The sequence below is a fragment of the Podarcis filfolensis genome, assembly GCF_964270895.1.
Source record: "Podarcis filfolensis genome assembly, chromosome: 11".
Classification (NCBI taxonomy): Eukaryota; Metazoa; Chordata; class Lepidosauria; order Squamata; family Lacertidae; genus Podarcis; species Podarcis filfolensis.
In genome coordinates, this window is record NC_139613.1 from 31013244 (window position 1) to 31040707 (window position 27464).

At 42.6% G+C, this 27464-nt stretch overlaps 1 protein-coding gene across 2 annotated transcripts; it reads left to right on the forward strand.

The window, feature by feature from the left end:
* Positions 1-4775: 4775 nt before the first annotated feature.
* Positions 4776-27464, forward strand: LOC310745183 (V-type proton ATPase subunit S1-like protein). 2 transcript variants are annotated; one of them, XM_083577282.1, is made up of 7 exons: positions 4776-4949; positions 11322-11362; positions 12435-12496; positions 17901-18133; positions 20402-20452; positions 20918-21161; positions 26005-26403. In XM_083577282.1, exons 1-7 carry the CDS (start codon positions 4855-4857, stop codon positions 26305-26307), a joined length of 1029 nt encoding a protein of 342 aa, XP_083433408.1. In that variant the 5' UTR covers positions 4776-4854; the 3' UTR covers positions 26308-26403. The 2 variants fall into 2 exon arrangements, with proteins under 2 accessions (XP_083433408.1, XP_083433409.1); XM_083577283.1 differs by having other exon boundaries at positions 4921-4949; positions 12435-12522; positions 26005-27464.

Sequence of the window (27464 nt, forward strand, 5' to 3'; positions counted from 1 at the left end):
TGCGGTTCTGGCTCCTCACCTCAAGAAGGCTATTGTAGAGCAGGAAGAGGTTCAAAAAAGGGGAACCATAATGATCAATGGGCAGGAGCAACTCTCCTATGAGGTAATACAGCAGCATTTCAGGTTTTTTAGTTAAGAGGTGAGTAAGACGACTTGGTATAGGGTGTATAAAATTATGCATGAAGTGGGATAGAAAAAAGTGTTTCTCTTCCATAGTATTAGAAAGCAAGGTGAATCATGCACACTGTAACTTTAAAGCCCCTCCAAAATATATTATTTCCTTCAAAGAATAACCTCACAGAGCTACTGTTCCCACCAACTCTTACAGTGCCCAGAATTCACTTGAAGGGGGGAAAAAGTGGACTTTGAATGTGCTTTAAAGGTGTAGTGTGTACATTCGGTGAATGTTTGTCGACTCAAGACAGACAAAGGAGAGTACATCTTTGCTCAGTACATAGTTAAACGATGGAATTTGTTTCCACAATATGCAGTGGTGGCTTTAAAAGAGGTTTAGGTAAATTTGTAGAAGATCAGGCCATCCATGGCTACAAGCCATGATGACTGTGTTATTAGAGGTAATATGTCTCTTATTAACCTATCCATTCTTAAGGAAATCAGCCCTGAGTGCTCACTGGAAGGACAGATCGTGAAGCTGAGGCTCCAATACTTTGGCCACCTCATGAGAAGAGAAGACTCCCTGGAAAAGACCCTGATGTTGGGAAAGATGGAGGACACAAGGAGAAGGGGACGACAGAGGACGAGATGGGTGGATAGTGTTCTCGAAGCTACCAGCATGAGTTTGACCAAACTGCGGGAGGCAGTGGAAGACAGAAGTGCCTGACGTGCTCTGGTCCATGGGGTCATGACTAAACGACTAAACAACAACAACATGTCTCTTATTACTGTTTCCTTGGGACTCAGCAGTGGGGAGAATGGAAATCCTGTTTGTGGGCTTCAGGACAGGATGTGAGGACAGGATATTGGGCTGGCCTGATCCAGCAGAGTTCTTCTTATGTTAGATGGTAGCTGTGCACTCAATTCTGTAAAGGCAAGACTTCTACTGATGTGCTCCTTTAAGCTTACAATGCTAGCAGGAAAAGGCCAGCCTAACCTTATCAACCCATCTCTTGTTTTTGCTTTGAGATGATGGCTGCATTACAGCTCATTTTTCTGCACAATGCTAGTAGGTGAAGAAATGCCCACACAGCAGTTCCCAAATTGCTTACCATGCTGGAGTCCACTTGTCTTTATTTGGATTTCAAGGAGGCTCTTAAAAATGGCTGGACACACGCTTGCATCCGGAAAGCGGATTTTGATGATCGTTGTGGCATACCATTGGCAACATCCTTTCTGCAAGTTTAAAACCAAATACCTTTTCTAATGATAACACATTCAGTTGCAGAATCTGAAGGACGGTCAGCGTACATTTTTGGCCCAGTTACTGCTGACAACTTACATCTCGCCTACTTAGTTATTAGTAATTTTTCTTTCCCCAAGGTCTTGTCTTCTGACAAAGGAGGAGACAGATGTGGGAATTTTAAAAAAGAACAGTGAAGCTGTGAAAATGTGCTGATAGATAAGGGTAAAACTTGCAAGTGTTTGCATCTTTGGTCACTGAAGCATTCATGTATGGAAGAGAGGTTTTTGCTGGAAATATTTTCATTTCTGGATTGATGGCCCCAGAAGAGAGAGGGCATAAATGCAGTCCTAGGATCTTTGGGAGTTAGCCCTGGGACCTGTTTTCAGTGGAACATATGACTAGTAAGAATAAGGCAGTCTCTCTGAGCTTAGAAAGTGTTATTTTCCTTACTAGGTTCCAATCCCACTCAGCTGGGAGTGGGGAGATCATGTTCTCACAAACATACAGTTATCATGTTTTTGTACTCAGTGTCATTTTGATCTGGCGTGTTTTTTAAATGCTCTCTGGAAGACTCATGCAGAGAAAAGCTTCTTTTGACCAGTACCCTCCCTATAGGGACGCGGGTGGCGCTGTGGGTAAAACCTCAGCGCCTAGGGCTTGCCGATTGCATGGTCGGCAGTTCAAATCCCCGCGGTGGGGTGAGCTCCCGTCTTTCGGTCCCAGCTCCTGCCCACCTAGCAGTTTGAAAGCACCCCTAAGTGCAAGTAGATAAATAGGGACCGCTTACTAGCGGGAAGGTAAACGGCGTTTCCGTGTGCTGCGCTGGTGCTGGCTCGCCAGAGCAGCTTCGTCACGCTGGCCACGTGACCCGGAAGTGTCTGCGGACAGCGCTGGCTCCCGGCCTCTTGAGTGAGATGGGCGCACAACCCTAGAGTCGGACACGACTGGCCTGTACGGGCAGGGGTACCTTTACCTTTACCTCCCTATTTACCCTAGAGGTAAAAATGTTGATGTCTTTATTAATGTCTTTTGAATGCTTCTAAAGTATGTAGAGGGTTCTCCTCCAGCCCTTCTTTTTATTCCCTCAATAAGGTGAGTTGAAATAATTTGAATCCTGTCTGTTTACATCAACTGAAATTCCCCCCACCCACCCCAGTTCCCCTTCTGATCTTTATTTATCTCCACAAACAAATGTTTTACTGTGGTTTCTTTTTTTCATAAAAAGGGGTGTGTTTTCTGCCAATGCACTTCAGGCATTACGGTGGTCTGATTCCTCTCTTTGTTTGGTTAGGATGGGCTTTTGTTGTAAGATCTGCATTTGGGTTTCCTGTCAAATGAAAAGTGATCTGGACGCATACGGGCTGGAGGAGGATTTGGAGATTATCGTATACTCTCTGTTTCACTCGAGGAAAAAAATAATTAAAGATGGTAAATCCCAAAGCCTAATGGCTGCAGATGCTAAACCCCCTGCTTAATCCTATATCTAGGTTGCATTTGACTGGCCTTCTTAATCGGTCATTTCTTCACATGATCACATCAGTAGGTATATGACACTAGCTAGTAAGCAATAAAGGCAGCATATATTCAGGGCTGCATACATTGGACCCAAAGAACAACTAAATTCTTTCATCCAAATTTTGCAATCCAAATAAATTTATTAAACTTTTAAGATGTCACGGGACTCTTCGTTATTTTTATTGCAGCAGATGAACCTGATTAATACATCATCATCATCATCATCATCATCATCATCATCACTATTATCAGGCAGCCCTGTTCAGGGAAGTTTTTAATGTGTGACATCTTAGTGTATTTTTGGTCTTTGTGGAAGCCACCCAGAGTGGCTGGGGAAACCCATCCAGGTGGGTGGGGTACAAATAAATTATTATTATTATTATTATTATTATTATTATTATTATTATTATTACTATCCTCCTCCCAGTGGCAGACCTTGGGATCTCAAATTTCAGTGGCGCCCTTTGTGATGCCATAAATTGCCCGCCTTCTCATGCTCCATTCTAAATTTCCAGTGTCTACTGTTGTTCCCCTGAGGCTTAGTTCCCAGTGTGACAGAAGCGGTCACACTCCCTGTAATCCACCTTTGCTCCTCTTCCACCCTTTACCATAAGTTCACAGGGTGGAGAAACATAAAAAGATAGTATTACAATCAATTAAAACAGTTAATCAGAATAATGGGGTGGCTCCTAACATCTTTATATACCTCAGGTGTCGAGGGCAAGGGTAAAGAGATATATTCACATCATATGCCAATGCAAATGCAGATGGATTTATTTTGCCCAATTTATTCGGCTTCCATTCTTTGGATTTAGGATTTTATGAGCAAGGGCTGAAATAATGAGAAAGGGCAAATGAACGGAGAGCAGTTTACAGCAATGAAGGACACTGGAGCCTATAACTCTTGAGAGTCCTTGATCATTCCACGTCTCCTTGCTGGAGGTCCCTGTTTCAATACGTGCTGCTCAGATGTTTCAAGCTTTCATGCATTACTCCACACAAAGCTACATTTTGCACCAGCAGGCAGTGGGGGGGGGGGGCTGTGCTGCTTACCTGATTTCCGGTTACTGCTAGTTACTGGCAGGGAAAGGGTGAGGTGGCAGGGAGATTGGTTCCACCACTGCCCCTGAACCATATCAACCTGCTCCTCCTCCTTGTCCCTTTCTCTTCTTAGTAACCAGCAATGAATCTGGTGTTGGGAAGCCAGGTAAGCAGTTTAGCCCACCCTCCCTTTCCAACCATTAGTGATAGAGATCCAGAGTGGTGATGCTGGGCAAGAGAGAGACTTGGATTCAAATTCTGCTCTGCCATTAACCCTCCTCCTCCACATTTCCCCAATTTAAAGTCCAGTCCTTCATATTTCCACATCACTGTGATTTTTTTTATTAATTTTATTAAAAAAGGTTCTCGCAAAACTTTGTTAGCATTTTAGTGTACATTTCTCCTACCACACACATTTTTCTATGCAATTTAAACGAGCACGTTTTTGCAAGCAATTTCCTCTAGCAGAATGCATTTTTGTATGTATTTTTCCACGAATATGTGCATTTTTTTGCGCAGTATTTGCTTTGAAAACTGCATCGCAAAAATTCAAAGAACTGTGAATTTCAAAGGATACCTGCCCCCCCATCCCTAACCGCAGTCTTCTCTTCATTTAGGGAGCTAGTACGGAAGCGCACTTGTCAAAAGGCGCTTCTTAATGACCAGCTCTATTTCCTCAAGTGTTCAGTTGCGTCTCCCCCCTCGCTGGCATGAATTGTAAGTCATAAAAGAAAGCTGGCTCTATTCAATAGAGAAAGACAGCTCAGGACAGCCTCTTACTATGTATAGAGAGTCTAGAGTAGCCCATGTGGCCTCAGATGCTGCTTCCCATTGGTTGGCTGTGCTATCCATCACATGGTTCCTGAGACTACTGGCTCAGCTCTCGTTGCTACACATGAACAGATGTGCTCGGTCTGGAGGGACCGATTCATTTCTCAATGGAAAGCAACACCACCTTTAGGCTTTTACTTCTCTTTTTCTGTGTAGGATTCTCAGCCCCTGTGGACCAAATATTTGGAAGGATGGAGAGGAGGTAAGTGATTTTGTCAATATTTATAAATAGCACGGGTGTAGCTGAAATAATGTTGTTTATGCATGGGAGACCGCAAACATACCTTGTATTGTACATTTACAAGGTGGTTGGTTTTTTAAAAAAAACATATATTTTTTAAACGCGCAATTAATGCAAAAGCAAATTGTTTCAGCCTTTAAAGATTCTGTAAGCTAGTTCCGCAAAAGCAGGCTTATGAACTTCAGTGGGGCTCCTCTTGAGAAACTGTATTGTCAATTGCACATTAACGGGATCCTCTTTCATGTGATTTTATAGCTGAAGCTTGAAGATGAGAGATGAGTCTCTTTTGCATTTCTCTTTGCTTTTGTGACTTCACCTTCCTTCTGAAGTGTTAATAGCAGAGATATAAATAAAACAGCGTAGGTGTAAAACATGTTTGCAGAACACATTGTCGATGGCATTTTTAAATGAAAAACACACAAAAGGAAGCTTACTGTATGGATGTAGATGCAGTTTGAGCTTCATACAAAAAGAAGACACAACCTAATCTAAGCCCTCCTGTTTTCATCGCTGTGAACCTGTAACACACTGTTTCATTTGTGCAGTATAAATGGATCTCAGACATTTCAGCAGGTGTTGGGAGTCGACTTGAGGGAAGCAACAAAGAGAAATAATCATAAAGGGGAAAGAGCTAAACTGAATTCTAAGTATTTTGTCTTGCAGCCACTAATACATTTAACATATACAGATCAGAAAACACTGATGAGGATCACACAACTACTGATGAAATCTGTGCATTTAGGGTAACAGGGGCATGTGGTGATTTGCTTAAGCTTGTATTAAGAGATCTGTGCCTTGGTTAACTGATGAATTAAAATGTGCTGTAACATTTAAGTTGTTTGCTCTGATGATGGTAGATTCCCAATTAAGAAGTGTTGCACGTCATGGAGTTAGGTGATGTAACTTTCAAAGAACTGAATTTAAAAAACAACAACTTTACAGGGTCAGCTCACAAATTGGTTCCAGATGTCTGATTTTATGTTGATAAAAGCATGGTCATATGCTTGGATTAACATGCATGAAACATAATTTTGAGGTGGTGGTGATTTTTAAAGCTGACATGTTCATTCCTCGACCATTAACTAGTAAATAGGAGGTACTTAACTAGTAGTTTTACTTGATACTATTTTAAAGTTTGCATTATCTTTCAATGTATGTTAAATTTCTGCAAAAAGCAAAGATAAAGGAGTTAGGAAAGCAGGTTAAACCTTGCAGGAGCTGAGCTCATAAGCAAAACAAAGTTCCTTGTAAGAGTAAAGGGCCTTTTTCAATTAAGTGTCTGTTGAAATTATTTATTTTATTTCATACCATTTATATACCTCTTGCTTGTAAACAAAACAAAACAAAACAAAACAAAACAAAAAAAGTGGTTTAGAGTTATCAAATCAGAACTTCATAAAGTGATGTGTGTCAGTGATGCTGTCTTGAATATATTGTACTTACTGTGTTGTGCCTATCAACTTTCAAGAAAAATATTTGTGGAAAATATATCTATATACTGAATGTCTTGAAAGTGATCTGCACTGTTTGGAAAGCAGGGTTCTCTTTGAGTCTGGAGTCACTCCGGGATAACGTTGACCAATGTCTGTGGTTTGCCAAAGGGTGTGATTCTTGATTTAGTGCCAAAGTCACTGGGGAAACTTACACCTGGAAATAAAAGCAGGAGGTCCTTAAGGGAAGAGGCTCCTCTTCTCAATGGAGGCTGAAATTATTGCTGTTGTATAAGAATATACAACGGCATGCGTATAAAACACATATTCTTATATATCTCATTGTCTGCACTACTCAGGTTGCTTCAGATGAAAGTGTTTGCATGTTGTGAGTGTGGAGAATTGGCTTGCCTGAATTCCAGGTGCCTTATCTGGCCTGCATGAGCCCAAATAGACAAGCAGAATCACCATGAGCAGTGGTAATAAATAAAATGAAAATATCAGCTATTGTGAGGTCCCCATGTAGGAATCAATTCTTTGAGAGACTTTATGCTCAGCTTCTTGTTTTGGCATTAACAGTGGCTGAAGATGCTGCTCTTAAATCCATCAGTGATGAGGCAGTGCTAAGGTGGAAAGTCATTACTGGTAGACATTATCATAGAAACAGAGAATTGTAGAGTTGGAAGCAACCATGAGGGTAATCTAGTTCAATGTCCAGATAGATTACCACAACTACACAGCCTTCTGCTTGCTGCTGATTGGATGTGCGTGAGCATTGGGATGCACATCCCTGTGGGAACATGGGACTTGGTAGAAAGCAGGTTCCTTCCTATTTGCCCATATAACCCATTACTGTCTACAATGGTTCTCCAGGGTCTCAGATCTTTCACATCACCTGCTATTTGATCCTTTTTAACTGGACGTACCTGGAAGTGCCTGGGAACTGAACCTGGCACGATTTGCACGCCAAGCTTATATTCTACCATCTTAATTTTGATATTCCCTTAAACGCAATTGTACTGAGCCCAGTAAGTTTTTTTTAAAACACATAGTTCAAAATCAAACAAAATAACCTACTGTTATATTATACAACATACAAGTCCTTATCATGCCCTTTTTTTTTTGCAGCATCATATCCCTGGACCATCTGTGATTCAATCATATTAATTAACAAGTTCGTTGCTAACAAACTCTATCCTCTTGCATGACCTTTTTTCCAATAAGCAAACCAGATTTTGTTATCTTGTTGATGGATAATGCCATCTGATAAGTAGGCACTTATACTCTTTTATACATATAATCTTACGTAATTGGGCATTACTTAGTGATTAGCTGTTCCAGTGCCGTTCATTAGAGCTAAGCCAATTTCAGTTCTGCTAGTGACAGATCTGGAATAGATGAGATAACCAGCGCACAGGTATTAAATGATATAATGGGCCTAGTATTGCTCTGTTTACATCCAGATTGCATTTTGCTTGAAGGCCCAAATTATATAACACATGGATCATGGGCTGTGTACAGATTACTAGTTCTGCGAAACAACTGAATTGACTTTCCCTACTGTGGCATCAACTCTGATCAAATGTCAGTAATGTTATAACTGTACAAAGGTCATGGAGAAGGGGAATAGCCTCACGGAGTGGGGAGCCAGTAGCAACTGCTTCTTCTAGCTTCATACATGTCAGTGGAGAGATGAAATTAAGTAGATGGAATCCTGATTTGTCTTTTCAGGGGTCAGTTTGAAATACAATGAAAATGTCAGAAAACAATTTGACCAGAGACAATATAGAACACTCACAATATAGACACAGATGCCACAGGCAATGGCGATCTCTGAAAGGATATAATTGATATATAGGCTATGTACATATATATTTTATTTGTGTCCCTTCGCTGCAGAAAGGACCTACCCATCTCATATCTCCAGCTGTGACCTGAATGGGGAATTTGAGAAATCTCCGTTTTACATTGCCTGTAGCTCCAACACTAAGGCCATCTTGCTTGCCAGGGTCTGGCTCCCCTCTCATCATGGCAAGGAGGGCAAATTGCTGTGCCCAATGTTATGGAACTTTGTTTCAGAGCCAAACTTGGGCTGTGCATGCACATTTGAAGCACATGCCTTCCCTCAAAGAATTCTGGGCACTGTAGTTGACCCCTCACAGAGTTTCAATTCCCAGCAACCCTTAACAAACTACAGTGCCCAGAATTCTTTGTGGGAGGAAAATGTGCTTTTATGTGCTACATGGAGTTACATTTACAGGTAGGTAGCAGTGTTGGTCTGCCGTAGTAAAAAAAAAATCCTTCCAATAGCACCTTAGAGACCAACTAAGTTTGTCATTGGTATGAGAAGTGAAGAAGTGTGCATGCACACGAAAGCTCATACCAATGACAAACTTAGTTGGTCTCTAAGGTGCTACTGGAAGGAATTTTCAAATGGAGTTACATGTAACTTTACCCCCCCCCCCAACAAATGGCTTTTAAAAATAAAATGAGAAAATGAAAAGCAGCCAAGGGAGATGGCAGTCAGGAGTGGTTGGAAGGGCTGGTGGTTGCCATCTCTGTTTCATCTTAAAATTACTCAACCCCAGTTGCTTTTCTCCCTATAGGGAAAGATATAGATAGACTTATATGTTTTACACTGCAATGGAAACGCAGTTTGAGAAGATGATTTTGACAAGAAAAAGAGTGATCAGGATAACATTAAGCGCCTCTTCTCCACCTGTTCTTCCTTCGTTCTTAAATATAGCTTCCAGTGTGTGCTTAATTCACTAAAATAGAAAAAGAAATGTGTCTGGAAAAGTTACTTTAAATGTCACATAACATGTATTGTATCCCTTAGATATATTGTTTTGGGAAATCTACAGAACCCACAGAATGAATCCTAGGCCATGTTAACACATTGCAAGACCTTCACACAAGCCCATGGAACATGCCAGCATGCAAAGAGTGTGTCACGGTTTCCTAGACACAACGGTGACGAGGACAGTCTGCAAATTGCAAGGAAGCAAATAACCATCCAGGCTTCTTTGTGACAAACACCACCTGCTTCCCTAGAGGAGTGGGAAGCTCGCTGTTTGTATCTGTCAGTCCGTGGCGTTCTGCAGAGGCTCGCAGATTACTCTTGCCACCAGGTTTCTAGCAGAGTTATGCATATTTCATTGGGGAGTGCACATTTAGCACTTTGTGGATGTTCTCCTGCTGAGAGTAGAATCTTGTTACTTTGGCGTGAAACACGGTTTCATTTTCTGGTGGTTTTCTGGGAGGCAGAAGGCAACCTCCCATAAGTGTCAGATTCTACACCAGCATCTCATAGCAACTGCTCAGGGACACGCCATACGCCTCACTGGGCGTCTAAACAAGCATATCCACCTTCTTGCTGTGAATTGATGTTTCACACCAATTAGGCTCCTTCTGAGACGAACTTTTCAAATGTGACATAAACCTTCCTTTCGTTCCAAACATCACACGAAGGGCCTTCACAGCAGCTGTGCTGGAAGTGCAATTCTCCAGGTGCTCCTCTAAACCATATGGCCTGGCTATGTCCTCTTATCTCACATTTCTAGACAGATGCAATTAATCATATTAATTTTGCCCCTGGCACATTTTGCAGCTTTCTTTATCTCTCTTGTATGTGTTATCCGTCTAAAACATGGGCACTCGCTAACTACCAAGAAGCGTTGATGTGAAGGGTAGTGGTGAATTTTTTAAAAAAATCAGCAGGACTACAGAATATTGTCAGATCCCTCAGGCTTTTGTAATCTTCTATTTTTATGACATTAATATTAAATCAAAAGGGCATAAGAAGAACCAGCTGCACATGTCCAAATGCCCATTTAGTCCAGCATCCTTTTCTCACACTGGTCAACAAGATGCCTCTTCTGGGAAACACTCAAACAGGACGTAAGCACCTAGGAGGTGACATCTAGGGAGGCCTGGGGGGGCAAGGGACCCCCAATATTTTCAGGGAAGGGCCAGACCCCCCCATTCCACGGCAGTCCTCTAAAGGATGTGCAAGGGTGAAGAGGCTTTGCTCTGCCACATTCTTTTGAGGATCGCTGGGCAGGGGCGTAGGAAGGGGTGTGTGGCCCAAAAACGGCAGCATGGGGCTTGTGTCCGCCAGGCAGACTCTGTGGGCAGCTCGCCTTGCCCCCGTGGGTGGCTTGCCCCGCCCCTGCCACTCCTGCTAGCTACGCCCCTGTCGCTGGGGCGCCTTCCCAGAAGTTCTTAGGTCCATTGTTCTGAAAGCAAATGATGGATATTCCAATAGTCAGGATGTACCAAGGAGACAGTGTTAGAAACTGAGATATGAAAGCTAGGAGCTAAATGGAACCTTACACCTAGGTTATGGATGCAACAAAGGACAGTCTAGGCACACTTTTTTAATAACAAGAACACAAAGCTGAAAATGAATGAACTGCAGCCAAAACATTATGTTCATTTTTCACATGGCCTAGTTCTTCCCCTAACTATCCCCCTAATATGCTTAAGAGGGTCTCTTCTCTGGTCTTCAGAGAGTAGCTGGAAGTGGGGAGGCAGTTTTCCACTCTGTAGTTTTTATCTGAAGCCTTAGGCGCAGTACTGGGCTCAGAGCTCAGAAACTACTTGTGCTAATGAAATTCTGAACGCTGCAAGGAGAGAGTGGACAATAGTCAGTGTCTGCAAGAAGGCATCCCAAGGTGCAAGAAAATGGACCTACTAGCTGTAGCCACAGAATGGACAACATGGTGGCTAGTTAAGGCTGTGTTTTCCGTAGCCTTTGAGATTTCATTTGCATTTAATAAATGCATTGTTTTTCAGGTTATCTTGCAGCTCTGCTTTACCTAAACACTGATCTGGTTCAGTATGGTTCAGAAGTTGAGAGAATAGTGCTGATTTACTGTTTTGTGTGTCTGCTTTGTTGCAGTTTCTTTGCATTCTCTGACCAAGACTTGCTACAAAGAAATGGTAAGGTTTTCAACTTCCTTTTGAATGAAGTGGCACCAATGTTCTTGGTCACTGTCTACAATTTATGATTAAAAAAAAGTATGGAAGCTTTTTGTCCATATGAGAACCTGACCAAGGATTTAGGACATTGTGTGGCCTTAGTTCTCTGACAAGAGTCTTCCTTTGCATAAAACGGTGCCCTGGCTATGGTCTGCTCTGACACCTAAATTATGTTCCAAAACCCAAACTTAGAAAAAAAATATCCAAACACCGCCCCCTGCCAAAGTTTCTTTTTTTGATGTACTGGTATATCAAAGCACAAATTGCTTTGCCTTTGCTGGGTTTCTTGTGTGCTTACGGTACACACACACACACACACACACACACACCACACACATATACATATATACATATATAATTTTATGCCGGCCTGTTTCTAAGCTGATTCTGAGTTTTTATGATACTTTTATGATATTATTTTATTGATTTTACTGTATTTGTTGACTTTTGGAAATCACCCAGAGAACTTTGATTGGACAGTCTAGAAACAGGATGTACAAACAAACAAACAAGGAAGATGAATAAAGTTTAGTACTGACCACACTGAAACACTGCGTTCTTACTGCAGTGTAAATATACCCTTTCCTCTTCCTGTGGGTGGGATCGGGTGTGTCTAGAAGTAGAGGTGGCTAAGCAAAGATGTGCAGTGCTATAGCCTGAGAATGATAGGAAAGATGGAACAGGAGGGAGAGCATCTCAAGATGTTTATGAGCACCTGCTGACAGTGTAACTGGCATGCTTAGCTGCACCTTGGAGAAAGTCCCAGAATCATTAAAAGGCCCAATTTTGATTAGCTGTTCTTTCTCAAGAAAGAAGAGGTACATACATGTACTTCCTATTCTACCCAAAATTCAGTTTGTAGCATATTTTGAAAAGGGAAGACAGAATTAAAAAATGATGGGGGGTATTCAGCTAACTTTTACTCAGGGTAGATATGTCCATCATGTTCATTATTTTTTGCATTAAGTAATGTATGTTGTTGAAAGGCGTTCCAGCCTATAGACAACAAATATTTTTATTTCTTCTTCTTCAGGCCGACGATATGATGGCAGTGTGAAGCCAAAACTTAATTTACAACAAATAACATTTGCACAGGTATGGAGGTACCAGGAAACTGGATTGTAAGTTCTTCCATGATGCACATAACCATACTTTTCTTCTGAATTCTATAGGGTAGCTGTTATGCTGGTCTGAATTTCTTTTCAGTGGAATATGTAGTTTGTGTATTGGAAAGCTGTTATCTTTTTCAACCGTGGAGCAAAAAATCAAAATCAAAAATCAAGGTTCCGGATGTATTTTGAAAGGTGCTTGGCACCTTGCAAGTTCCGTTTGATTAGACCAACTTTTACTGTGGCACAGTTTCCATTGACTGCAAAGGCAATGCTGTATAATCAAGAGACATTAAGATCTTAGTTGAAAATATTGGGGCAGAGCAATTACATTAAACGTGAGGGGGCTGGGAAACCCCATCAAAAGAAAACGCATCACCTCATACATAAACACCATGAAACCACATATCACCTTCCTACAAGAAATACACAACCCACCCAAAGGCAGCAAACTCCTGAGCGACCCCCGCTTCAGTCAACAGTGGGTCGCACGAGGCTCAGGGAAAGCTCGCGGTGTAGCCATAATACTCAGTAGAGACCTGAACTTCACTGCCACAACAGTCCTCAAGGACAAAAAAGGCAGATTCATTTTCGCTAAAGGGACACTAGATGGCAAAATCAAACTGACAATCGGCTCCATATATGCCCCAAACACGAAACAATTAGAATTCTTCCAGAAGACACTAAACAAATTCCTCTCCTTCTCTGAAGGGGAAGCAATCCTAGGAGGGGACCTCAATCTAAATATGAAAGGTATATCCCTGAAAGACATCCACCCTACAACCCCATGGGCAACCTTCCTCCGAAGGAAACCCCCAACAACTAGGAACTCCTACAAGTTACTAAAAATGCTAAAAAACAGGGGTCTCTACGACATTTGGGGTGAGAAAAACCCGGGAGACATCAGCCATACATTCCAATCGGGGCGTCATGATACAGTGTCCAGACTGGACAGCATTCTGCTCACACAGGGTCTGATCCCCTCAGTGGAATCAACAAACATAGGTAACATTAAAATCACAGATCATGCCCCAGTAGAAGTCACCGTTAAAATAGGAGAAGGAACACAAACCACCCCATCATGGTCCTTCAGTCCCATCCTAACTACAAACAAACAAATTAGAGAGAGTCTCACAAAAACCCTCCAAAACTACTTCAAGGAAAACGATGTAGACAATATAACAACCCCCCTCCTATGGGACACAATGAAAGCGGTCACCAGAGGAGCTTGCATAAAAGAGAAAACATCCCTTAAAAAACAAACCTCCTCAAAAATTAGCAAAATAGAACAAGACATCACAGCCCTCTCAACACGCTACAAACAAACAGGATCTAAAAAACGCCTCAAACTTATAGAACAAAAAAGGAGAGAACTAGACTCCCTAGAAATTAACAAAACAATGATCAACATTCTATATTCTAAACAACGTTTCTATGAATATGGAGGGAAAAACTCCAGATTACTAGCAAATAGATGTAGGAAAAAAGCACTCAAAACAAGAATACACTGCATCACCAAAAAAGACGGCAACATAACATTCTCCCCTGAAGAAATATCCTCAGAATTTGCAGAATTCTACTCCAACCTATACACCTCCCATAACCCACCAGAGAAGGAAATCAGAACATTTCTAGCAGGACTGACCATGCCTACCCTAACTGATGAGGAACAGGAATTCATGGACAGCCCTATCACCCCAGAGGAAATAGAAGTGGTCCTCAAAAACCTGAAACCACACAAAGCCCCAGGCCCAGACGGCTTCACAGCAGAATTCTATAGGAAATTCAAAGAACCCTTGATGCCCTACATGACCCGCCTATTCAACGACATCATAAAAGGGGGCCCCATCCCCAAAACCTGGACCCACTCCAAAATAGTCTCCATCCCAAAACCACTAAAAGACAGCCTCAAAGTAGAATCATACCGCCCAATCTCATTAATAAACCAAGACTACAAGATATTCACATCAATCTTGGCCAACCGCCTAAAAATCTTCCTACACAAGTTAATAGCCCCAGACCAGACTGGCTTTGTCCCTGGCCGCAATATAACAGACCCCATCAGGAAACTACTGAACCTGATCGAACACAGCAAGGCAACTAAACTCCCATTGACAATTATGTCCCTAGACATCCTCAAAGCCTTTGATTGCTTAGAGTGGAAATACATATTAGCAGTACTAACTAACATGAAATTTGGCCCCAACTTCCTACAAACCCTCAAACAAATATACTCCCAAGCCTCAGCAAAATGCAGAACTAACAATATGGATTCTAATACTATAGCTATCCAAAGAGGCACGAAACAAGGATGCCCACTGTCTCCCTTCTTATTTATCCTGGAACCTTATTTATATCTGGAACCCTTAGCAATCCGCATCCGAGCAGCCACAGACATCAAGGGAGTGGAAATAAAAGGCAGAACCTATAAATTAGGGCTCTTTGCAGATGACCTAATGGTCACAACACCAGACCCCATAAGCACAGCAACCTCCCTAATCAGAGAACTCAACACATTTGCAATGGTGTCGGGCCTACAGGTAAATTTTACAAAGTCAGAAGCTATGTGCTTCAACACCCCTCCTCACACCCAAAAAGAACTCACGAAGGTCACCAAAATAAAACTCTGCCACACCAAGTTCAGATACCTAGGGGTACAAATAACCAGAAACCTCAATAAACTGTACCTCCACAACTACAAGCCCCTGTGGCGACAAATTAACAAAGACCTAAAGAGATGGAATAACATGAATTTCACTCTCTCAGACAAAACAGCCATGATCAAAATGATCACACTCCCAAAACTAACCTACCTATTCCAAACCCTCCCAATCTGGATCCCCTCAACCCAACTCCGCAGTTGGCAGAGAAAACTACACTCTTTCATCTTCTCACATAAAAAACCAAGAATAAGCCCCAAATACCTGCACCTCCCCACCTCAGAAGGAGGATGGGGAATCCCCAACATAGAAGCATATTACATTGCCAACCAAATACGCCATATAATCCCATACATACTAGAAGATGAGACAAAACAATGGGTACACCTAGAGAGGGACACAATTGAAAATACCTGCACCACAACATACCCACTCCTCCCAAACAAACTAAAGAAAATTCCCACAACACTTAACAGGTACACACAGACCATGCTCAAAGCATGGAAAACACAAATAGGCAAACTATCCCCAACCCCATCCCCACTAATCCCCCTGGCGTACCACCCATTATTCCACCATGCAGCACAAAACCTCCAGATAAAAACCTGGCGAACCAAAGGCTTATATCGCCTAATAGACTTTTATAAAAATAACAAACCCTTGTCAACACAAGAAATACAAGACAAACTAGAAGACACCCAAATGCCCTGGTTAACACAACACCAACTACATGCCCTCTTAAACAACCCAACAGTAAAATCAGCAGCAACTAGACCCCTGACAACCTTTGAAAACCTCCTCCTAACAGCAAAGGGAAACGGTAAAGGGGCGGTATCCGCAATATACAAAATACTACTCCAAAACCCCGCAAATCCCCTAGACGCAATCAAAAAACAATGGGTATGGCTCCCCTTTATCACATACACAGCCCAACAGGACAACGACAATAATCCACCAACAGCATACAAATCAATATGGCTAACCTGATCCAAAACACCCACCCACCTCACTCACACACGAAAACAAAGATCACCACAGCCAATCACAAACAAACAATCACACCCTAGGCCAACCCCAACCTCTCTCACCACCAAAGGAACACAAGTGAACAGCACAAGCACGCTGACACCAAACTCTACATACATTAAGCATAACAGAAACACCGCTACCCGACCCCACCCCCATCCATCTCCCCTCCCTCCACCCCCTTTCCTTTTTTTTCCTTCTTTTTTTCTTTTCTTCTCTCCCTAATGCCTCATCAAATGAAACAGATTTGTAAAATTGTTACATGGAAGAAAAAAAAATACGAGGCATTACACTTACACTGTAAAACAAGAAAACCCTTAATAAAATATTAAAAAAAAAAAGAAAATATTGGGGCAGAATGCATAATTTTGGTGCAGCCTCTGAGTTTGTAATCTTGGTGTGAACTTTGCTTGGATAACACATTACTTACTACCGTACCTAAAAATGCAAGGTACCTGTTTCAGTGACCATACAAAAAATATTATACTAATTCTCAGAACCAGGGGTTCAAAAGCTTTTAATGACGTATGCATATTAGTAGAGCTTTGCATTTCCTCAAAACTTAAAAGTCTCCAAATATCTGAGCTATGTACTTGAACAATTAGGGGGTGTTCACATGTTATCTTGCACCTGTGCACAAGTTGTTTGGCTGTGTTTGGCTGCTACTGAAAAAGAATCTACTGTGATTCTTTCCCTTATGTCAGTTTTCTGCCCACCAAGTCATTAATGCCATGTTTTCTGTGTTACTCACTGCTGACCTAAGATTTGATATCTTGTGTTCCAAGTTCCCACAAAACCACTGATAGCTTTTAGGCTTCAGTTTGAGAATCTATTCCCTAAGTGGACAAGCAAATAGTTTTGTTTGGATCTAGACAAGAAAGATAAGCAGATTTTCTTTTCACCACCACACTTCCACAAAAATGTAATTAAAATTGCTTTTTTTCTTTCTACATTTCTATTTTCTACATTTGTTAAACTCCTAATCTGACTTTTACCACGACACAATGAGTTTCACAGAAGTATTTTTAATGAGCTAAGACATATTTCTGCATAATGGTGTGTAGGGGAAAAAAACTCATGTCCTTCATATCACAGATGAATTGTCCACATTAGATGATCTGCAGTTGGAATGTCATCTGGAAAAGCAGGGAATAGTTAATCTGGTGCCTTCCAGATGTTATGAACTATAACTTCCATCAGCTGCAGCCAGTATGACCAGCGGCCAGGGATGATGGGAGTAGTAGTCCCATCTTTGTAGCTCCACATTGGCTGTCCCTGAATTGTTAATGTGTGTCAGGTATGCTTTGCCAATGCTCATGAAGTTCACCTGAGGATTATTATTTTAGCATTTCTATGGCACATTGCTAACAACATATATCCCATTTTATCCATGCAGAATCCTGGAAGCCAGTTTTAAAAACTGTCTGGTGAGCTTTTATGCCTCAGCCAGGATTTGAGCTTTTGTGTTTCAAACCTACCCACCTACAAGTCTCTGCTTTACACTGAGCCTTGCATTGGGAGTAGGGAAAGTAAACTACTGCTTTTCAGCATACTCCACAAACCCTTTATGGTGAAATGCTTTATGCTGAAATAACAGGGACTGCATTTGGCTTAAAGATGCAAAGATAATTTGCATGCTGCTATTGGTATTAATTGTTTCATGGCAGACCTGCTAACTCTGAACTCTTCCTTGATTATATGCAGATTGTGAATTACAATGGAAGCAGCAAAGAGAATTCAGAGAGAGAGTCTGTCATCCACACTCACTACAGCCCTCTCAACATCACAGTCAATGGAAGCCATTGTATTCTTTTTTGGGCCAGAAGGATCATGATTAGGTTTCAGAATCACACACAGCTGGACCTAACAGACAAGACATTTGGTGTTCATGCCACCGTGGATGTTGCAGATTCAAACTGCAGTGAAGAAAATGCAATGTAAGATTGTGACCTACTGTGCTCATGAGTTGCTTGTGCCTGGTGTACAATTGAAGCAAATTTAGAAACACCCACATAGTATTGTCTTTGCATCGGTGCAGCCTGTGATGCTGAGCTGTTTCGATGGCTTGAAATGTTCACCAACATCCCTATTGCTCAGGCTATAAAGTTAATAGAGTATTTGCAGTCCAGCTTCTGTGAAAAAGGTAAACCTGCCAGTTTATCTGAGATGAACACTTCACACAGGGCCAAGAGACAGAAAGAAATAGGTTTGTTGTGCTTGCTGGGTGGACTGGGGAAAGGTTCCAAGATGTAGGTGAGAGGAAGGACAGAGAGCCATGAGCCAAGATATCTGAAGGAAGGATGCACAGCTAGGCAGGAGACTGAAAAACTGGAACCTGAGGGAAGGGTAGGTGAAGAAATGTTGGTTTGGGGAAACAGGGAAACCGAAGCAAGAGGAGGCTAATTATACTACAGTTTCCAGAGTTCCCTGGGAAGAGGAATCAATTTTCAAACCACACTGGGAATTGTAGCTCTGTGAGGGGAATAGGGATCCCCCAACCATTCTCAGCAGCCTTAACAAACTACCGCTCCTATAATTACTTGAGGGAGAAGGCCATGACTGTTGAAAGTGGTATCATAGTGCTTTAAAGGTATGTGTATTGTGGCCTAAGAAAGAGCATGATTCCCAGCTCCCTCAGTAAGGTGGTGGCGCAATCCTTCCAAATCCTTCATTGGATTTGGAAGATCTCAATAAATTTAGGCTAGTCACAGTTCTCTTTCGGGACGAGGTTCTTCAGCTGATGGTCATTGACCAGAATCTCTCACAGTTTGAACACACCTGGTTCCTTGGCCGTCCTCCAAGTGTCTCCTTTGCAGAAGTCTGGAAGGTTGCCGCAAGAGAGAGAGAGGAACAGACTTGCAACAGACACTGATATCTGGTTGTTAATTTATAGCCTCTATGGTTTGCTGGTTTTGTTAATGGCTGTTTAAATGGTGCTTATGTGGATGGTTGGAAGTTTTAAACAGGTTCAATTTATTTATGATCACTTTGAGCCTGTGGTTTTATGGAATTGCCTCAGTTTTTATATTTTACTGTCCTGCACAAACCCCCAAGGCCGTATGTTATGAGATGGGGAAAAAACCAGCAAGTTAGCTTGAGGGAAGTGTTGCCAGCCTTGTCCCTGGCACCGGCAAAGGGGCACCGGCACCGGCAAAGGGGTTCTTTGCTGTCTCCAGGCACCATAATCCTCAAATTTTCAGCTTTCATGCTTTTTTTAAAAAAGGAAGTTTCTTGCATTTGTAGAACCTGATAAATGAGGCAAAACATACAGACGCAATTCTTCTCATTATTAGCCTGCTTCATCTTTGCAGTGTTTAACTTTGCACCCCCCTCACTCCCCCCAAAATGAGGGAAAGTCCCCCCCCAAACATATTCTAAATGTGCAGGTGAAAGACAGAGAGATGCATTGGGGACAGAGAGGGAGAGGCACGTGTGGCTTGTGTGTGAGAGGAGAGGGAGGGAAGGAAGGGGCGTGTTATGCTGCTGTCTGTGAGAGGGAGTCAGCAGTGTTTGTGTGAGGGTGGTATGACTATATGGTCTGTGTGTATGGGAGAGGGAGAGGGAGAGGGAGAGATGCACTTGGGGGGGGGGGAGAGAGCGCTATGTACATATGAGTGTTGAGTGTGAGAGAGTTGCCTGTGTCTCTGTATGTGTGCTGAGAGTGTGTGCATGTATGTGAGGCAGTGACTGCAGTGTCACCCCTTGTATGCAGTGGCGTAGCGTGGGGGGTGCAGGGGGGGCCGGCCGCACCGGGCACAACATCTGGGGGTTAGGGTTAGGGGGCGCAAATCCACGGGTTAGGGGTGCAAATTACTTGCCTTGCCACGGGTTCTGACAACCCACGCTACGCCACTGCTTGTATGTTTCTCCTGGTACTAGGGAATGTTCCCTGTTGTGACTAAAAAGCAGCAGCATCACTGTGCGTGCTTGTGAGGGATCAGTATTGTGTGACCTCCACAATCAGGACCAGCAAGACCTCTCTCTAATTTTATGTTATGTCATGCCCCCATGTCAGTCATGTTGTGTTATTCCAGGTGCCCAAATCCGGCACTAGGGCCTACAGCACTTTCTCAAAACTCAAAATGTGCCCACTGGTCCAAAAAGGTTGGCAATCTCTGGCTTGAATAATACAGTTTAGCTACCTTTCTTATTTCTTCTTTTTCACATTTATGGATCTAAGCTGACATTGTTCTTTTTTGTCATAGGCTTTCACTTAATTTTGGCGACATTGACAATTTGAAGGGATTTGTCATCAGGTATGTCTTCAAACATGAATTCATTTTTTTTCTGGATCAGGAAACATCTTATATTAATGCCTGTTTGAACTGTTTGCTTATCACTAAGCAAACTGGAGGCTTTAAAGCATTTTAGATAGTCCTATAATGGAGGAAAATGCTGTCATAAAACACTACCTTAAAATGCAATTCCATTCATTTCTGTAGGAGTGTTAACCATGTGTCTAACTCTTCCTTGTTGAAATGAATGGGGCTTAGAAGCATCTAACTTTGACTGGCAATGTGCTTGGTGTTGATAGCCCCAAATGTGAATTTTATGAGAAGCAAAATTCTGCCCTCAATTGACTGGAAATGCAAAGAGATTTTTGCCTGACCCCATAATACAGTTGGGTATTTCCCCTTGATAAAAAGTAATGGAAGGAAACAGTGAGATCTGTTGCATCTAAGACTCTGTTTCTTTTATTTCTCTGATTCCTCCTCTCCCAGATTCATGCTGACCAACAGTTATTACAAGCTGTCCATTCAAAACTGGTTTACCTTACATAGAATCCAACTCATTTACAACCAATCTGTACAAGCAACATTCAATGCGACACGAATACATGCACCAGCGAGCTACTCCTATCACTGTGAACATGTTAGCAACTTGCAGAGGTATGATGCGCTCCTGACGCCCAGCTCCACAAATGATGCAGCCAAGCTCTGGGAAGTCACTTTTATTGACTTTCAGGTAATATGAGGAAAAACCAAAGCAAGTACATGTGGTCAACCTGTGGTCCTCCAGGTGTTAATGGACTACAACTCCCATATTCCCTGACCTTTGGCCATGCTGGCTGGGGCTGATGGGAGTTGGAGTCCAACAGTGTTTGATGGACTCAAGTTCCTGCCCCTGATGTGCATGGTGGCAGCAAGAAAGCTTAATGATCTACTGAAAGCAGATTACGATACAATACAATATCTTTATTGTCATTGTCCCATAAGTGAAAAAGTTGAACAGGAAAGAATGTAGTTTCACCTTTGTTATATGACATGCAGTACAATTGTAAGCATATTTACTCGGAAGTAATTCTCATTATGTTGGTTAAATATATATATATTGTAAAGCATTTTTATTCCCCATTCAAAAGGATTACAAATGCCAATGATAAGACAGTCCCTGGCATCAAGTTTAGAATCTAAAAGACATGGAGACATGGCACAAAGGGAAAAAGGGTTAGGAGGGAGGAGAAAAACAAAAATCCAGGAACTTTTTCTTAGTTACGTTCAATGGGACTCTCTAGGAAATGTGTTTAGGACTGTAACCATAATATTGTTTAGGGTTGATTCATTTGTCTATGGGTTGATTTTGGAACAGCTTGCAAGACAGGGTTTAGGTGTTGCTGGACCTCAGTTCCCATTGTACCTGACCCGATCATTGGCCATGCTGGTTGGGGATGATGGTTGAAGTGCAACAACATCTAGAGGGCCACAGTCTTACTACCCATATTGAATAGACGTTTGTTGATGACTCTGATTGGGCTTCATGTGCAAAGCAATAATACTTTCTATGATGTTTTGAAAATTTTCATGCAGGACTATGCTCTGCATCCCCAAATATCTGCCAGTCAACTTCATGGGGGAACATAAGGAGAGCCTCCTGGATCAGGCCAGAGGCCCATTTAGTCCAGCATCACAGTGCCCAAGCAGATGCCTTTGGGAAGCCCAAATGCAGGACCTGAGCTCAACAGCCCTCTCCCCACTTGTGATTCCCTGGAAACGAGAAGTGATCCAGAAACCACATAAATCTGAGCACCTATATTTAACCTGACTTGCAAAATAATCCTAAGCATTTCAACTGGGTAGCAGGGAGGCCTACTAAGTTTAACAGGGCTTATTAAGTATGTCTAGAATCACATCCCATGGCTAGCTAAACACAGTGCATTTGTCACTGAAAATGACAGCTTCACATTTATCCTTCACTCCTTTTAGGTGGGAAAATACATGACGTGGCATCACCATTATTCTTTCTCTTCTCTCTCTCTCTCTCTGTCTCCATGTGGGCTGGGAGGAAGCAATAGCATGTTGCCATTTCTGGTGACAAATGCACATTTCATAAAATGTCTAGTTTGAGCCTTCCTCTCATTGCCTTGTTTTATGTGGGGATAAATCCCTGATTGCTCTGCCTTCCACAGTTCAGTGACAAGATCACTCTTGGGTCAGTTGCTGAGGTCAGCTAAGGAGAGGATATAATGGCTGCTACTGAATCTTATCTCCTTATGAGGATCAGAGGAAAGGGCGAGAGGGCAAGCCTAACTGCTCACTCCAAAAGAGACAATTTAGCCACCAAGGAATCTCCCTTTGTGTCACCCCTTCTTGTGGGATGTGGAACGAGCCAGCCTCCTTCCTTTGAAGTTGCAGTTGAAATGTGTAGCTGAGAGTCTCAACAGCCTCAAGTTCTGTCCTGAGGCTTTTACTCATCTGCATGGTGGGTGCTGGAGTCTAGACATCTATCATCTGTTTTTGATCACAGAACACTGTGGGGAGTTTACCTTCTGAAAAAAAAGGTCAGGTGGCAGCTTCTGTACTGTATCAGGATAGCCATATCCTCAGCTGGTTCCCTATCGGGTTTTGATTTTAAATATATAACTCAACATTTTTACATGAGAATATTTCAAATCTTAAACTGATTGTGCTGTTGGGGAGAGACTCTTTTTTCTTCGCTTATTTTTACATGTTGGCTAGGGTGCCCACTCCTGTTTTTCAGCATTGTTGATTTTCAGCTTCTACAAGAATAAATGTCTTCCTGGAGAGAATTTTTACTTTGAAACTGGCTCCTGGGCTCCTGATTCTTCTGTGTTTGATGGAAGAGCAATCTACGCACCTCAGGTTGTTGTGCTCATGTCTTGCTCACAGACTTTCCACAGGCATCTGGCTGGCCACTGTGAGAACAGGATGCTGGGTTAGATAGGTCATTGGCCTGATCCAGTAAGCTCTTCTTATGCTCTTATGTATAGACCCATTACCCAGTGTCTACTGTAGGTGAGCTGACATGTCGCCCCTCAGATAAATAGCAAAATCATCTCCACCTCTGTAATGGATTTTTCTAGAGTTCCTGCCTTTCTCTTTCTCAACATGTATAGCATACACACTCACTTCAATCCAGGTGTAGTGGGAGGTTCTGCTGTTTTGACTCCTCCAATCCTAACCTGGTTTGATAAAATTAACACCCTGGTTCTGTGGCTCAATGGGCTATCGACCACAGCTATTTTCATGTATAGTTTGGGGATCAGCGGAAGCGTCATGAGCAATGTAGATTGGGAAGGGGACATTATTGAGCCCCTGTATTAACTTGGATAAATGATTCAAGATATTTCATACCACTTCTAGACAAGAGCAGGAGGGTCTGTGGCACACAGTCATGTGTTGCAATGCTCCCTGGCTCAGCAGATTGGAGAAGGGCCTATGTATGTTTTGTAGAGGACACTATTATATCAGCTCTGTTATGTATTGAAGTTCTCACCCTGGCCACCAGGGGTGTTGTGTATATAGTTTTCACTCAGGTCCACATAAGTTAATTTAGGCGGGAAACCCTGGGTTGTTGTCGTTACAATGTTGACAATGTTGACAGCCGGCTGCCTATAAAAGCAGGCCGGCTGAGCTGTTTGCAGTTTAGTTCAGTTCCAGCTTACTATAAAGAACCACTTGGGGAAATCTCTGTGTCGACTGCTTTGTCCACCCACAACTTAATAAGCTCAGATCTGGACTTGACTTGTGGTGCTCATTTTGAAAAGGTTGGCAACCGCTATTCAGAGGGTCTTTCTGGTAGACAAGGGGGTTGGACAGGTGACGAGTCACAGAGAGATAAGGATAGAACTCCAAAAATGCTGTGCATGGAACAAGGAGTGCTGCTTAGTTGCAATTCTAAAGGCCCTTAAAATAACTAGAGATGGGTGAGAACCCCATCCCTCGTGGGGAGGAAGACCTATTTCCCCCAAAGTTCTAAACATATTAATAATTTGCAGCCCCCCTGTGATCTCGCCAATTCTCTTACTTGTTGTGGCATCTTCAGTGCAACTGTTGTCTCTCTCCTTTCATCCTGTACTGCTCCAGAGGTAGAGAAGAAGGCATCTGAGGCCTAGCTCTGTTTTCCACTGGTAGGGCAACCTAGGCGGAATTGCATTGCTCTCCTGCCTTGCCAATACTGTGTGCCACTTCTGATTGCTGAGAGGGGAAGGGGGAAAGCAGCAGGGAACTCGGCATGATGCAGGTGCATCAGCAGAACACATCTGATGCTCTCTGTGCCGTGCTTGCACTGTGCTGAGCTCCCCACTGCTGTGCCTCCTCCCACTCTCAGTAACCAGAACATTGACCTGTGGAGTCCTGTCAGCCACACCTGGTAGGGGCCTTGGGAAATGAGGTTTTCCCAGGGCACTAAACAAACATCAGGTGGGAGATATTCTTCCACAGCTCAGGTTAAATTCAGAGCCGAGTAAGAACGTCACAATATTTATCCTTCAAAGAAAGCTGATGCATTCTGAGAGTTATAGCCTGAGCCTGAGATGTATGAACAACTGCATCACCCACAGCATCAGCACAAGTAAATTCTGCAAACCTTTATGTCTCTATCTGTATAAACAGGTCTACCTCAACAAATCAGTTGATTATGGGTTGCCTTGGTAGCAGACAACAATAAAATAGTACGTTTAAAAGCCAGGCTTACACCGAATTACAACGATTGATGTTCAAGAATCTTGATTGCTTGTCAAGGCCCCCAAGCCAGCCCCCCAGAAGAAATAAATTCACACAGAAACAGATTTTGGTTTAAGGTTAATGGGCAAAATTTAGGCCGCAACTTTATTGATTACAGCAAATGTGAGCGGTATTGGCTTAGGCATTGGCAATAGACTATATCTGACTCCTGCCCACCTTACAGGGAGTCAGGGAGGGTTAACCACCAATGAGGAAGCCACATCAGGGAAACCCGTCTGCAGCTCACCTCGGTGTTCCCAGAGGCCTGGCATGGCCCTAGCCCCTCAAGCGGACTTCAGACAGGATCCAGGGCCCGGATTCCTTTAATGGAATACCCTTGAACACGGAGGGGCAGGCGATGGCCTACCTCCCCTCCCCCCATATCAATAAACAAATGCCTAACCGCCAAACTTTACAAAGTTGTGACGATTGCCAAGAGGTTGGCGAAAACCAAGTGGCCCATGCCAATCTGCCAAATGGAAAAATCCCTACCCGTCCCAAGACAGGCAACCAACCAAAGTCCAAAGCAAAAGGAAGAGTGGGCGGGTGTTCGGCAACATGAAGCAGCTGCTCAGCACACATCATGCTGCTGCTTTTATACCCCCCACAATCACCCCACTCAATCGTGATTGGCCAAAAGAGGCCTGGGGTGATCGTGGTGCCACCCTGGCGTAAAGGGCATCACTCCCCCCATGCCAGGGAGGAGGAAAATTGTATTGTGGTCCCACCTGCAACCAGGATCATCCTTTAAGATGATCCAATTTAGCAATGGGGAGAAAATAATGATATGCCTTTAGCCAGGAGAAAGAGGATTTTTAATCCACACCATTTTATTCTCTCAACAGATTCAAGGATTCAACATTGAAGACGGGCAGTTTGCTTATGCCAAAGACTGTGCCTCTTTGTTCCCGCCAGCAATTCTGATGGGCCTGGTGATGTCTCTGATTTTGCTTCTAGTTCTGGCCTATGCTCTCCACATGCTGATACACTTGAAATCCCTTGACAGGCACTATGAATGCAAAGCTTCTCCTGCTTACTTCCCACAGATGAAAGATATTGATACGGTAGATGAAAAAGAACCCCTGAGAAACAATGGGATTGAAGTATATGAACTTAGAAGTCAACAGTACTCAAAAATCTATATTTAGCAGGGTTTTTTTTGTTTTCCATGGTTAGGCAGCATACTATCCCTGAGGAACTTTCGCATCATGTGGGCTCATGTTAGGATTTTGAGCATCTCAACTTTGATTTAAAACAAGATTTCTAGTTCTCATGGTTGTAAAGAAAAAAATGTGGAAGTGTTACAACAGTGTGTGTCCTAATTTCTCAGAAATTCAGAGGCAAATCAAAATAACACCAATTTATATTGTGGTTCCAATAGTGTAAGTAAACAGCATGGTTTTTAGAAGTGACAGTCTCATGGTCAGGAACATTTTAGACCTGTCATATTGAGTGAGTGGAATCTAGATGCCCAGAAAACTCAGCTAACAAAGTGGGAACTTATGACACTTCAAAAACTGCCAAGACTTCCACTCCAAATGAGAGGAAAACATCCCAGCCAAAGTTGCATAGCAAAAATTGAAGCTTGATCAAGCTTCTTCAGAAGCTAGAAAGTGAAGACTCTGCTCTTTTTTTCCCTTTTTCTTTTTGCCATGACATGGGAAGACTCTGAACTACAGTTTTGCATGAAGTGAAATGACCTGCTCTACTTAAAGGTTGATGAACAGAGATTTTCTGGTGCCGAAATGGCGCCAATCTTTGGGCAGAAGGAAACAGCTGCAGACATCCTTAACTTGGAGGCCCTCCAAATGTTTTGGACTACAATTCCCATCATTCCCAGCAATGGTCAAGTAGTTACTTGTAGTCCAAAATGGTCGGAGGGAATCAGCTTGGGGAAGGTTTATCTTAAGTGCCCCAGTGAGCGTCTCTCTTTCTGCAACATACATACGACTCCAATTTTGATGTAACAGAACATGTTAATTGCTGATCAGCTGCCAAATGGTGCGTACCTATTATTGTACCTGTTTGCATTACAGAAAAGTGATATTTCTGCTAATCAGCAAATGATGTGCTGCTTCTAAAGATGTTATGCAAATTGTGTCAGTTACATCTCAGTGTTATGCAGATTTGCTGTGGATCTCTTATCTTGTGATGCTTTTCCAAGGGTGCCCTCAGCACTGAGCAGATTTCTCACTTCTGTTGTATCTCAATTAAGTTATCAGCACTTTCTTTTTTGATGTTCCATTCTAATACTTAGCTAAATGTTTTTTACTACATGACTTCTCTGATAAATGATCAAAGGATA